Below are 14,939 nucleotides of genomic sequence, written 5' to 3' on the forward strand. Positions count from 1 at the left end.
TATATCTTATCACTGTATATCGAAAATTATATATTGTCACCTTATAGTTTTTTTTTTATCAGAAATCCCTTATACAAAAAGCTATCCGAAAAATAAATTTTTGTAGTCAAAATTTACTGAAATAAATGTATGGATCAAATCCTTATTTTGTACTAGTATTCATAATACAATTTTTTATGGAAAGGAACTACAAGAAATGGCTCCTTCTCCATATAAATTTACACCTTCATTTAATACGTCAAAATGCCATATTAAAGAATCGGAAGATATTTTCTTCCGAAAAAACTTTTATTATATTAGGACATTTTATGATGATGGTCCGATTTATTCCACTTTCAATAGCTTTTTTAGGCCAAAACAGGTTAGAATGCATTAAATTTCATCAAATACTTTAGGAATTGCCACCTGCCGGTTGAAAACAAAAGTACAAAGATAGACCTCAGACAGATGGTCAGAAATGCTTACGTTTATTGAGAAAATCACTTCAAATCGATTGTTATAATAAAAAATTAACCCATCTCAAGTTCTTCTATGTGTTGAGCATACATTCATGGAAAGTTAATATATACTTGACATGTGGGATGTAGTGTGTAAATATATGTACACTGGTCGAAAGCTAACGACATTATGTCACTAAAAATAATAACCCAGTAAACTGTCTAGTAGGTCCGTTTAGGTCATCAAGTTATACTTGAAACCAGTTTTGTATTTTAAATCACACTTTCTTTTCCACGCAATCCCCAATCGATCGGTAATCCCAAATTCCTGGAACTCTATTCTTAAGGTGCAAGGCGTGGCCGACCAGAGGAACAAAAGAATCGGACTTCGCAGCTGAAAGGCGCTCAATTAACCTATTGCTCGCCCGACCGCATAATAGAAACACACACAGTCCAAACTGTCCTTTTTCTTATGAGGTTTTTGATCGATTTTTTGTACGAATTTACGCGAATATGAATTACCAGATCAATATTTTTCACTTTTAGGGAAAATGTGATCTTACCACAATAAGTCAGGGTGAATGAAGTCATAGATAATGAATGATGAATGTCTAGCAACTTAACAACTCAAGCAGATGGACCAGAAGAACCGGGTTCTCAGGAGAGCGCAAAGTGCCACGAAACAAGCAGAAAATTTTTTAGGTTAGATAATAGTTCCGAAAGAAATTTAAAATTCCAAAAACAGCTTTGATTGTATATATATTTAGCAATCTCTATGTTTACAAGGTCACCCAATGCTCTTCGTCGCAAAAATTTGTCACCGAGTACTTTATATAAATTTTATATATTTCGCACTAAAAATATTCTTTTGGTGTTTTTTGGTTGGTTAATTTAGTTATGAGTTACAACGTGTTAAAAATGAAAGTCAAATTTACACGGGCGGATATTAAACGGACAGACGGAGAGGCTCAGATGAATTTAGAAAATAATTCAGAATCGATAGGCATAATAAAAGGGGAATATCTCTTAGGCTTTTCTTTTTTTTTTTTCTTTGGTGTTACATGCGGCCGCGCTGGAGAAGAATGTAGAATGATTTCTGTAGCAGTTCCCCATTAGAATATCTTGTAGAATCAATGTAAACGTTCGTTAAAGCGCGGAACTTATCCCGGTCCCTCAGGCTCGTGTTTGCAGATTTCTAAACTTAAAATCTTACGTAAAAGTCCTCACAATTCAGTAAAGAAAATAAACATGATTTTGTCAGCCATATCGCGCGCGATTTAAAAAAATTCACTTAATCTTACGTTATTTACAAGACGTTCATGTTGCGAAACATGTTAACAGCGGTTCCAAATATTTTTTGAGGTTTAAATAAAGGAAAGATTTGTCGTAAGTTGTAATAAGATTTGTGTAAGTTGTAATAATTTCGTTATGAGAGATAAAAACATAGATAGCTTTTACTAACAATACTATACCAATAAAAAAAAGTAAATAAGCTTAGCAATCTTTATAGTTTCAATTGACATTTGAAATGAAATGTCTGTCTGCCCAAACCAATAACCTGATAAAAGAAACAAAAAGGAAAAGCTGAATTCTTTGAGTTATAAAATAATTTGCTCATCACCTAAATAATAATAAATTTTATTAAAAATAACATTCGAAGAAAACATAGTAAAGTTTTCAAGATCATCACTAAGACGAAGCTAAATGTACTCTTGTCATTCTAGAAGTGTACCGTATAAATTCCTTAAAGAATGTATAATATCAATGTAAAGAAGGACTTAGCTAATTGTAACTGCCAAGGTTTATGAGTATAAACAATAACAAACTCGAATCTGTTGAGAAGCTAAATATTTTTAAATAATGCCGCGAATTTCCAAAAGTTCGTCTTAAACAAAATTTATGTTCACTTTCTTTCTTTTGACATCGCCAATTTTGCATGGATATGGACAAAATTTTAAATTACAGTTTAACAAATGTTTAAATTTATGAAAATTTCACGATTATTACCGCCTGCCATCAGTCAGAGTGCATGTAGGCGTTATAAAATATCATGATGAAAAAAAATAGAAAGAAAATAATTTTTATCTTCTTTTCTTAAATAAATGAACGCGAAATAATTGAGATTAAGTGGCAACTGGTACTTGAAAAATTTTATTTTATAAGATTTACATAAATGCCTCATATTTTAAATTATTTTAAATTGTTGAATCACTATATAAAATCATAAAGCACGCTAATGATACTAATCATTCCGAATATAGGAACTGTTTAAAAAAAAAACCATGAAAACTATGCAATAGAAGTTACTTATTCGCGGTTTCACTATTCGCGGATGAAAAAAATGCGACCAATTCCCTATATATATATATAGGGATATAAATTTCTTTTTTCGCGGTTTGTGAGAATGAAAACAAGCAGAATGAAAGGAACCTTATTACTCAATGAAATTGCCTGAAGAGGGAAAAACTAAATTCACATTCGCATTCAATTAAGTTGATTTTTTTATATATTTGATTTTTTTTTATTTTGTCACCTAGGAACGTATCCCCTATAATCCCATATAAATTACCATTCCGTATTCACGGTTTCTGTATTCGCAGCATTTTTATGGAACGTGTCCCCCACGTATAAGAAACTTTTATTATATTTTCCTTAAACCGACCCTTTGACATCTACTTACGGTGTTAAGCAAATATATATGGTAAATCATAGAGTAGGGCGGAAATGTATTATTTTAAAGACTTTCGCATTATCGTCATTACATTACAACGAGCTATCAACCGAAAACGAAGCGTCATTTGTCATTAAAGGTATTTAAAGCTACGGGCTCTTGCTTCCTTAAACTGTTTTGTTTCTTTAAGCTGTCTGTGCCTTTTTTCGGTCGGAAAAATTTATTGCTTTCTAAACAAAGGTTTTATCTACATTTTGGTGTTTTCGTCCACAAAATCGATGCAAATATATTGCTAAAGATTTGCAATAAATGGTGTATGCGAAAATTTCTTGCACTTTGTAGCATTCGAAAATCTCGTTGAATAGAAAAGTTCTCTCAAATTTTATAAACCAACTACCTGAGAATGATGGTATAGGGTTAATGAGACCGGCGTACGTCACAAATACCGTTTTATAGGCGACTTTGAAAGTCATCCCTGAAAATGTCAAAGAAATCAGTTGACCCCAAACTTTTGCTCTATACGATTATTACGGACTTAGTACAAAGTCTGAATAAAATTTGTAACCTAGCTTATAATCTTGTGAGTTGTAACGATTCACTACAGCGTTTCCCATTCTATAGCCGGTGTATACTCAGAGCTAATCCCAGGAGTTCATTGCGAAACAATTTATTCTTTAAAAAGACTTTTTATTTGTTGTTTGAATTCGCTTTATTTCAACAATGTAGATTTTGCTTTACAATTGCTCAGAAGATTAATTTAATAGGGAATAACATATGTGCATGGTAGAGAAAAGAAACCAGCATAGCAAGTGTGTGTGATGTGACGCTTTATGCTTTCTCGAAACCGTTAAAATTATCGTAAAACGCTGCTATAGGTGCCGTTTTGCGAAATAACCGCAAATGACTGTTTTAGTTGCCGTTTTGAAGAATCCTCTGCATATTTAATCTGCAACGATCGGAAGTATTGTTCAGCGTACAGTCACTCCAGGTTACTCCAGGTATTTATTGCTCAGACCAAAGAATGATTGACAGTTCTTTTGCAGGAAACAGCCAATCATCAACGTTCTGAAGAAGCAATATGCATTGCTTACCTTCCTGCTTGGCTGTCGCTGAACAATAACTGAATAATAGGTGTTCGCGCGCTGCCTTTATAGCTGTCGATTCACCACCCTTGCTATGTTTCTAACACAGATCTGACAGAGAGATAACCTGAGATGAATTTCGGATTAACAATGTTGTGTATTAGCAAACAGAGAGCTTAATGGTGAGTGTATCTCTCCACACTTGCATTTTTCTGTTATCAAGAAGATTTAGGAAATTTCCATGACGTTGACAGCACAAACCGGTTCTTAATACCCAAATCGTTCCGTTTACACAAAACGAAAATGTAGAGAGAGACCTCTTAAATCAATAATCCTGGCATGTGAGATCAGTAATACACGTGAATTATGAGCGTGAGAACATATGTATAGGTTGAGCAAATATTAGATAGTATGTAGGTTTTATATAGCAAGCAATGAATGGGTATATAAAGAAGTTTAAAGAGGTATATGAGTATAAGTGTAGGTAAATATTACAAGCATTTATAAAATCTGTGTGGCCTATGTCTATATGTACAAGCGTAAGTATGGTATATATATATGTATAAGTGTAAGTATAGCATTTATATAAACATATATAAGCGTAAATATATATAAAAGTTCAAAAATGTATACAAGTGTAAACATAAGTATATGTAAGTGTACTAATATAGAAGCAGTCGCTTACAATAGTAATAATCAAATTAAGTCCGATTCGGAAAGATCTCAATTTTTCATATCGTTCTACGATGCCTGAAACACCCATCCAGTAATAACTTTTCCGTGGCCTTATCTGACTCTTACTTCGGGGAGCAAACTTGCTGCATCAAGCAAATTGTTTCGGATCAATACCGCATATAGAAAAATTTGAGGGTCAGATATCAAAACCCTATAATAAAAAGCCTACGAAAAATGTACGTCAACTGGGCCAAGCATGTTACGTGAGATAAGGCCTATTTTGTAAGCAATAAACCAAAATTTGCTGAACAATTGCATTATACATCAATTCTTAACGCTTTTTACACATTATATATGAAATTCTCAGATAATTTGGGTTGTTAGGTTGACAATCGATTTATAGAAGTAATTTTTGTTTAGCACCAATAAAAATATGCATTATTTCCAAATCTTTAATGACAGATGGGAGGTCGATTTTGCCATATTTTTGAAAAAAATTTATTTTGCTCTTTAAAGAAAATTCGTCGTATTTGTGAACAAATCAAAGTTTAAAAAAGCATTGCCTAAGTCATATTTCTATTGCAATTTTTATGACTATAAATATTCTCCTAAAAGGATCCAATGCTGAGTCTACCTTTGGATGATAAGCAGGTAGCACCCCGCTTGTTACAAATTTTCTAAAGAGCAAAAGCTGTTGGTCTCCCTTAGTAACGTACTTTCATTTGATGTCGTAGGCTATAGAATATATATGAAATATATGAAAATTTTTTTGATTTTGCTTAATTTCGAACGTGAATATCTCACATCTTCGACTTGGAGCCTTCTCAAATAATTTGTTTCGAGCTTTTTTGAGATTCTTCAAATGTTGAAACTTTCCTTCCAAATCACATTTAACATTAGAAAGCCTGAAACTTAGTTTATCCTTGTATTACCTAAAAGTCATGATCAAAATGATTGCTTAGTGGAGGAATAACTAACGCGTAAAATAAATCATTTGAAATTAATTTTTGAAAAGTTCCTTTTGCATTATGGTTTGCACATTTTTTGCAAACTAAAGTGGAAATCTTTGAATGTGTACATTTTCCACAAGCATACTTATTGGTGCGGCTGATTTTTCTATTTTCAAAATAAAAGTTTTTCTTGCACAGGCGTGTATGCGTTCTGGCGTTATAGGCGCGTCCTTGTAAAATTTTAAGTCACTTCCAAATACTTTTTCAAATGTGTCGGCGACGTCTTCATTTTCGCTAACGAGGGAATGTTTACCACAAATACTTCACAGTATCGCAGACAGACGGACTTTTTATTCTATTGAATATCTTTAAACTACAAGAGCATCAGACAAACAGATGACAGACAAACTGACAAATATTTGTTTGTTATGTGAACCAATAAAGCGATAAATAAATTTAATGCTTTAACTTGTGAATCGATATGCTTTGCATATCTGTGTGTACGTGTATACATTTTTCTATTTAAATACTTCGTCGTGTGTTGTTCACATCTGTTATTTCTTTTTATATCCATCATCTAGAAATTAGAAAAACAAATATTCAGGAATTTTGTTATTTTAAGGTTTGTACGACATCAGAGAACAAACGCTGCAAACTGTACTTATGATGACTCAAATTGTTTGAATGTATTTAAACTTCGAGTTTGGTAATTTGAGAGAGTAAGTAAACGAGCGAACTTCGAATTTAGTAACTTGAGAGAGTAATTAAATGAGCGACCGCTTGTTTGAATGTATTTGAACTTCGAATTTGGTAACTTGAGAGAGTAATTAAATGAGCGACCACTTGTTTGAATGTTGTAAGATTTCGAGCAACGTCTGTACGTTTTACAACTGTCTTTTAAGGTAACAAAAAACTGGGAAAACAACTCCTTTGACTGAGAAGTCCTGTAGCTTCTTCTTTTCATTTTATTTTGCGATTTTTATTTTAGTTATTTAATCTCCATATGTTTGACAGAGAGCTAAGTTCAATTTCTTTCAAATTTACGTTTGCATATTCTTTTAACCGGTCTGTGTGCAAAACTTGTTCATATTGATGCCTAGAAAGCTCCATTTAGCTTCACTATCAATTAAGGTGTTTAATTAAAAATCACGCAATTTAGCTAATTATGTCTTGACACGGAGTGGGTGCGTATGGGATTAATGGTTTCGAGAACTGGACATAATCAGCATATTTGAACTCTGATACTTTTAAGTAGAGCCCTATTGTTCTCTTGTTTGTAGTCTCTTCTTGACGTTGAAATCCACTCTGTCGTTTGTTGCACCAGGCGTAGTTTCTCAGCAGATCTTTCAGTCTTGTTGTTTGGAGAATGCAGGTATAACATTACATATATATCAAAAATAAAGAGGGAGGATTTGTGAATATATGCAAATGCATTTATGAGAGGTATAAAAAGTCGCAAAGTCCTAAGAAATTATATCATTATATATATAATTTTTTCTCTAAAAGCGGCCAAAATCACTTCTTTGGGCAATCTGACGTTAATAATAATCATTAGAAACTACGTATTTATGAAATTTTACGTTTTGGAAAGCGCAGCATAAGTAAAATTGATAATTTATGAAAAATTGTTCTTTATATAAAATAAAAATAAGTTATATATCCTAGCGAAGAAAAAAGAAATCGATTAATGCTTTTCAAACAACCTGTGACATAACAACGATAACTAACTTTTCTTTGTTTTTTGCTTTGTCTGACGAAAAAATTCAAACTCATGTTTTTGACAAAATCGAAAAACGCAAATTGATACTTTGTACACTCCTTGATCAATAACAAAATAATAACAAAATACTGTAAACTACAATTTACAAGAAACATTCATATAAGAATCCAGAATAACACATACACACGGCGCGAACGTTAAGGGTAGCTTTTAATATTTTTTTATATGTTGAGTGTACAGTACACAGAAATACTATGAAGTGAAACTTTTTATTATATGCATTTACGCACACACGCACAAATGTGCATGCATGTATGAATGCAAACAACAGAACAGTGTACGGATTTAAATGAGGGTAGCAACGGAATTCCATCATAGCGTAACAGTTATATAACATAGGAAAATACAAAAAAGAAACAAAAATAAAGCTTAACAAACGGAATGATTTTCCAACGGACCGCAAGAGATAGAGAGAAAGTATGTAAAAAAAGCGACAGATAGAGAGAGAGAGAGAGAGAGAGAGAGAGAGAGAGAGAGTTCGTGGAAAAAGGAGCGTGTTGAAGTAATGAGTACTGGAAATATAAATTAACTGTTGAGAATAGAGAGAGCGGAGAGGAAAGTGTTGAGGATGTTGTACACGAGAAAGTCGAGTGAATGGCCGAATAGATAACGCTATCTATCTGTGAAGGCGTAACAATTGATGACTTTATTCCAGAGCTTTCCGATGAGAGTAATAGAGCATAGAATAGCAAAATACAAAAAAAATGGTATAGGATTAATAATTTTTTGTTTTGTTACTATTTATTTTTATTTATTTATTCCAGCAACCACTTCCACTTTTATTGATCATGTGTCGCTGCCACCGCAAACATAGTGTTTGTTTACTGTAACCAGAACTATACATTAAAATCTTTCCATTAATTTTATAATAAAAATTGTTATCAAAGCACTTTTCATTTGCACCTTAAGCTCTTTTCAAATAGTTTAAAAAATAACTTTCTAAACATGCATTCTAGAGGCGGGATCTTATCTTTTTTTTTTTAAATTCATTTCACATTTCCCGGAAATAGTTCTATAAAGACCGCCAGCTATTTGAAAAGCCTCTTCGAACATACCTTCTTGTATCATGCACTACTACATACGTAACTCCAGTCCACACCTCTTCAACTTGGATACTGCTGGTATCAATGTGCGTGATTAGTTATGAAACCATTTTCCGCACCAATATTACCCTCATGAAAACTCAAAACGTTATGTAAATGTGTCTAAATACTGAACACTAAAGCGTTTAAAACCCCCTTTGCCACTCCTCTTACACCATCCATACACCAGCCCAGTGAAGAGGAAATGCTAAAAACGCTTGTACCCGAAACAAAATCCTGCACCATCCATTCTTGCCGTTTAATGCAGTGCACACATTCGTATTGGATGAGGTTTTTATGGTGGAGCTGCGAGAAGAAAGCCACTTGTTTTTCTACGGAAGCTATGACATCATTAACACAGTGATTCCCAGAACATTCCGAAGAGAGCCAAAAACATTTTCCACCTCCATTAGATTGATCTTCAAATGATATATTATTCCATACATTTTCGTTCACGCTTCCGAGCATTTCAACATACTTCGCGGCAGTTAGAAGAATTTTTGAGCAAAATAACCCAAACAATATTTACTTTGTAACTTACATGCTTCATTGAAATGCCCATTAATTTTTCGATAGCTCTCACTTATTCTATTGAAATCGCTTTCAGAATACGAATCATCACATACTTCCTTTGGGGACGGTGTGGCAAAAAAAAGTCTTGACTTTGACTTGACTGGGAAGAAGTTTATCTCAGCTCTCTACGTTTGAACTACGATGAACTAAATTGATTATCTATGCTTTTAACACGCTTTTACATGCTTTTACGTATGTAAATAATTCAAATAAGAAATTGTTTGTAAATGCTTATCACCAATTGAATTGAAAAAATTGGTTAGAAATTTGCTGCATTAGGAAAGCAATGAGATTTTTGGAACTTAGCATTTTGACGGTTAACTCTAGACCTCTCTCTCCATTCTCAACACATGATTTTTTTTTTTTTCAAATGAAAATAATCATAAAGAAAATATTTTTAACTGAGATTCTCTTTATTACTGTCTGATTATTTTTAACAGTTTATATAATAGTCTTTATTTTCGTCTGATTATTCTTAACAGAAATTGTTTTTATTTTCGCCTGATTAATTTTTAAAAGACGTTGTCTTTATTATTGCCAAAGAACCCTTTTAAACAGAAAGCTGCCAACAGATGAATAATATTAAAAGCCTTTTTTTATGCTACAGCTGCTCATTCTTAATACAAGTTTTTTTTGAATTGTGAATATTTAGCATTGTGCGTTAGTCTTCATAAAACGTAGAACGTGAATTTATTAAATGAATAAACCATTCATTCCAGTTGCACGATTTTTTAAAATAATTTTCACTTCAACAATCTCTCAGCTTAACTGCTAGCTCTAGAGTTTATATGATGTTGATATGAGCCTATGAAAAAACACTGGAAAAATTCAACAAACACAATTTAGAACACACAACCACGCGATAGTCAATGAAAAAATGAAGAAATTATGCAACTCATTGCTGAGAAGGTTTCCATTTCTTTTTTTTGCAGTCTTTTTTTTGCTAAATTTATGAAATTATATTACATTAGATATAAGGAGACTTAATGTATGTGTATCTTTTACAGATATTCTAATATCTACGCTATTGCACAGCTTTATACCTTGTTAAAGTTCGGTTATTTCATCAAAATTAATTATCTACAGTTAACATTACATTTTTTAAATCACCTCCCGGCACATTACTAGCTAAATATAAGTAAGCCTTTTATTTGCAATACGGTGATTGATAGTTATTTTTGACAAAACTAATATGGCAGAAAATAATATACAAAGCCACGGCTATATGGAAGATTTATTATGACTTTATTATATTGAAGTTAATTGAAATTTTCTAAAAAGTTTTAGATGTACGTGAACAAAGAGCATTTCTGCTATATTTGATACAGCGAAATTGTGTCCCGGTCCTTCAGACCAATTAAAATTATTTTGTCGCTAATTCTCCCTCTCTCGCTTTCCACGTTGATAGGTTATAATGAAAAGTAGTTTTATTTTCGAAAGTGATTGAAGCCGGCACGATTTCGCCGATTTAATATTTCTCTTCTAATTATAAATGTGGTGGTCCCTAGTAGTGAATCCCATCTTTTTTTAAAGATTTCAAATTCTTAAATATTGGACTTTCATAATATTCATATCTGTTCTTGATCGATAGTGCTTCCGTTTTCTGGAGGGTGGTATAATGAAACAGAAGCAAAATCAATGCAGACCTGACGGGACGTATACTTCCTGAAAGAATACGTATGATCAACTTAATTCATACGTACATATATATATTAAGTAAATTTGAAAAGTCTGCATACAAAATTTAGAGGTGTTTGCTCTCTTAATATTACAGGATCATAATTTGTTTGCAAATGTGCAATAAATTGAACTTCACTTTTTTTTTTTTAAGTCTCTAAATAATCTCTCAATTGAGTTAAATCAATCCAAGGATCTAGAAAGATACAGACATCCCCGGCTATCTCTAATGAATGGCTTAAGGGGACGAAAGTATATAAACACTATTCATATTATAGCAATGAGCGCCGTAATAAAACTTTCCCCGGTTTAAAAACTTTAAACTTAACAGCTTATAGGTAGAACAACGATACTCGCATATTTTCTCTAATGCAATGGTAACCGCAGCAAACGTTAAACTGACATTAAAACATTGTAAATTGCATAAGCTGCATTTTAACTTTTATAGCGTAGTAAAGATCAAAAAATTTGACACTTAAAATTTATATGACGTGCCGGAGGTTGTTTTACATGATCACCTAACAAAGCGGAGAATAGAGAATATTAATTTTGTTATAAAAGTCTCATTTTTCACTGTTTGGTTTTCCACTCATGTTTAATTCATTAACAATAAATCATGTGTTGCGCTAATCTAGTGAATCATATGATAATTATCGAAATCCAATAAAACATTAACGAGCTATTACGGATGAAATTCGCTAGAGAGCATCTTAATGGCACATCATTATCTTTAACCAAAACCCTAAGCGCATTTCATAGAGTTTTTCTAAATTACTTTCGAATATAAAAGGAACGGCTTTTGCTGCTTTTTTTTTAGAACCATTAACCACACCCAATTAATTATTTACGCACACGAAACTATAAGCTTAGTGGTAGATATCATGTTATAATTTATAAATGTACGTTCTGGAAACGTGTAACACATCGATAACAAACGAAAACCTTGAACCGCTATCATCTCAAGGTGGTGCGAAAAACTGTGAAGTAGTCAAACTTTTACTAACAATAAACAAAAAGGGCGGAAAGGCAAATAAGTGGCAATGCTACATCAAACACCTCTATAGATACCAAATAGAAATATTGTCAGAGGGTAAGTATAAAAAAGATAAACATACAAGCCATTTAAATATATATATACTAAATTGTAATGCTTCTGTTGATGGTCATCCTCTCTATCTCAATTCAACATCTCAAATGTGTGTTACGCTTGCGTGATTAAATGTGTTCTGTCGGCTTAAAGTAAAATCTCTTCTCCACTTAGAAATGTCGATGCTAAAATTGGCTCCCGATATTATATTCGCTAATATATCTGACAAGTGTGCTGTCAACTCTGACAGCATCATTATATATCATTGAATTCGTTTTTAAAGCCATATGTAAAATAAGCCTCTCTCTTATAATAATCTCTTTCTTTCAAAGCAATAGCTATGACAATGTTACAACTCGTTCCACTCAGTTTACGCGCAAAAGAAAGTGCTTTAATGGATTATAAGTTAGCATTTAAAAAATGCGATCGTGATCCTCTACAGCTGCAAGGCGTATTGTACACCACGTCAAAAGTTGGTAGTGTTACTTACACCTAAACATCCGGATATAGTTCTTTTGGCAGGAATAAGTATTAAACCCGATCATTTTACTGCATTCGGAAAAAGTTCTGACAAATTGTGCTTTTGCTAACTGCCCATTTGTCTTTACCGAAATACGTTCAGCTTTATTATTGCAACATAATAATGGCTGAAGAGTAAGAGATTTTTGCTTTTAAACGCAAAAACAAAAAAAAAAAATAGACAACAAATTTTTATGTCCGTTTTAGCGCCGATTTTACGTGATTCGTTTAAAAAGAAAATTAAATCGCATATGTATGGTAAAAAAAAAGATGTGACGAAAGTCGGTACGATAATAAGCACTTTATTCACTTCTTTTGCACAATTGTACACAGCTTAAATTAATTCTCTAATTTATATTTAAAAAAATAAAGGTATACAAATATAAACATGTAAACCAAAAATTTAAAAGGGCTTAGCTTAGCTGCAAAGTGGAATTTTTCGATTTTCTCCAGCTACTTTTTTGAAATGGATCGTTAATTGTTATTAATTAACCTCCCTAACTTACGCTTAAAACAATAATGGAGTCTATATACATAAACATGTAAAGCAAAAATAAAGGTAGATGCAAAGATTTCTCGCGGATGAGGGTAAATCATCTCCGCCAAAAATATATTTGATTTCTATAACAATGTATTGATTTTAGTTCTATGGATTTCTTTTAAAAAATATATGAGTATATAGCTTCGCAGAGTTGTTATATGTCGTCATAACACGATGATATTCTTTTGCTATTCATTCAAAAGGGCGTCGCCGCAATCCACATTTACACGGCAACTGACTTAAGTAACATGGACCAGCCGAGCTCGCTACCAGGAGATTATTTGTTGCCAATTATGGCAAAACGTTTTCCTCGTTATTTCAAATGTTAGCCGCTACAACAAAACGCTCATAAACAATTATGTCTCTTTGAACAAAATTCTTACAATTTCACTTAAATTTTGTTCAGATACTTGTCAAAAACACATGATAACAATTCGTTGTTGTTACGTTGTTTATTTTTTTTAGTTTTGCGTTGCGCACCTCATTCTTAGCCAAAGATAAACGAGAAGTGGATAATAAAATATATAGTATATAGTGAAAAATTCTTTTTTTAAGTAATTACATCTTCATTTTCTTTTATGGCTTTAAATGGACTCACCTCAAAATCCGACCGACTTAACGCCATATTACAGCAAACACAATTAAATGCCAACTAAATGAAGAGATAAAAACGAAGTCCGAATAAAAGCACGAACTAACGAAGCGCAACAACAGCAACAACAAAAGCAGTTAACAAAACTAATGAACACAAAAGAAAAAACAATTAAAAATGAGGGCTTAAATTCTTTTTGCCTTTCTTAATGTTTCTTGTCGACTTCGTCTTTCTTTTACAATATTTTTTGTTATTGTTTTGCAAAAAATTTATTGAAAATAAATTCACTTAAAAAACAAACGCGCACACACACCAACCCCCACACAATATATATTTCAGAAATATATATAAATATATATATATATAGAGACTTATTGTATTATTATAATTTTTGGTAACATTCAACAAGCACCAAGAAATTTTTTTACTTGCTATTGCTTTTCCGGCCTTGTTTAACTAAAAAAAAGATTAACAATAAAAGTTTTACTAACGAAATTTTAATGTTTATGATGAATCCAATTTCAATCCGATTTCTTTTTTGATACTACTTCTCTTCCACCTTATTCTCTTTTGGCAATTACACTACCAGTATTGCCGTACATTAATCCTCATAAACATGCCGCTTATGTGAATACCTCACACACAGCTGTAGAGAATTCTTTTGTTAAAATTAAAAACAGAGATGTTAAACTATGCAATGGAGTCCAACAAAAACGACCCCAGATTTCACAAAAGCGACTTTTAACTCCACAAGAACCCCTTAATTCGAAAATACATGTTGCGACATGTTAAAGCGCTTTTTCACTTACGTACTTGCAAAAATAAAATGTTAAAGACATGATACTTCAGATTTATTAACATAGCTGTTTGGTTTTAGACGTGCACGAACCATTTGTCAAATGTTGACGGTGAGAAAATAAGAAGAAAGAGGTGTGAAGTATCAACTTGCCGTATTTGTTGATTACTCTTTGTTTGGCAATACTTCTCAAACTATCGAAGGTGTTGAAAGAGGAATTGTAAATATTCGTTTTTGTTCCATTGCAGTTCTCTAAAAAATTATGAAAGATATAAACCAAATACCCTCAATGCCCTCTGTAATATATAAATGTACGTACCAAAATATATAAATGTAAATAAACATAAATACCTAATTAAAAATAAAATTGCAAATTTAAATGTAAATAGAAGTATAAAATAAGAAAATGAAGTAATGAAATGAATATATAAATACGAGTATAATATAATATAATAAAATATAATAAAATATAATTAT

The 14,939-nt window shown here is 32.1% G+C and overlaps 1 protein-coding gene across 3 annotated transcripts in view; it reads right to left on the bottom strand.

The window, feature by feature from the left end:
- The window catches only part of LOC119642550 (sodium/potassium-transporting ATPase subunit alpha), an 83,965-nt gene extending 70,125 nt beyond the window's left edge, over window positions 1–13,840 (bottom strand). For all 3 annotated transcript variants that reach the window (XM_038041712.1, XM_038041710.1, XM_038041711.1), the window contains exon 1: window positions 13,673–13,840. In XM_038041712.1, the coding sequence (XP_037897640.1) occupies window positions 13,673–13,699 (27 nt within the window). In that variant the 5' untranslated portion in view covers window positions 13,700–13,840. The remainder of the gene's footprint in view (window positions 1–13,672) is intronic.
- Between the last annotated feature and the right edge of the window lie 1,099 nt (window positions 13,841–14,939).

The sequence above is a fragment of the Glossina fuscipes genome, unplaced genomic scaffold, assembly GCF_014805625.2.
Source record: "Glossina fuscipes isolate IAEA_lab_2018 unplaced genomic scaffold, Yale_Gfus_2 226, whole genome shotgun sequence".
Classification (NCBI taxonomy): Eukaryota; Metazoa; Arthropoda; class Insecta; order Diptera; family Glossinidae; genus Glossina; species Glossina fuscipes.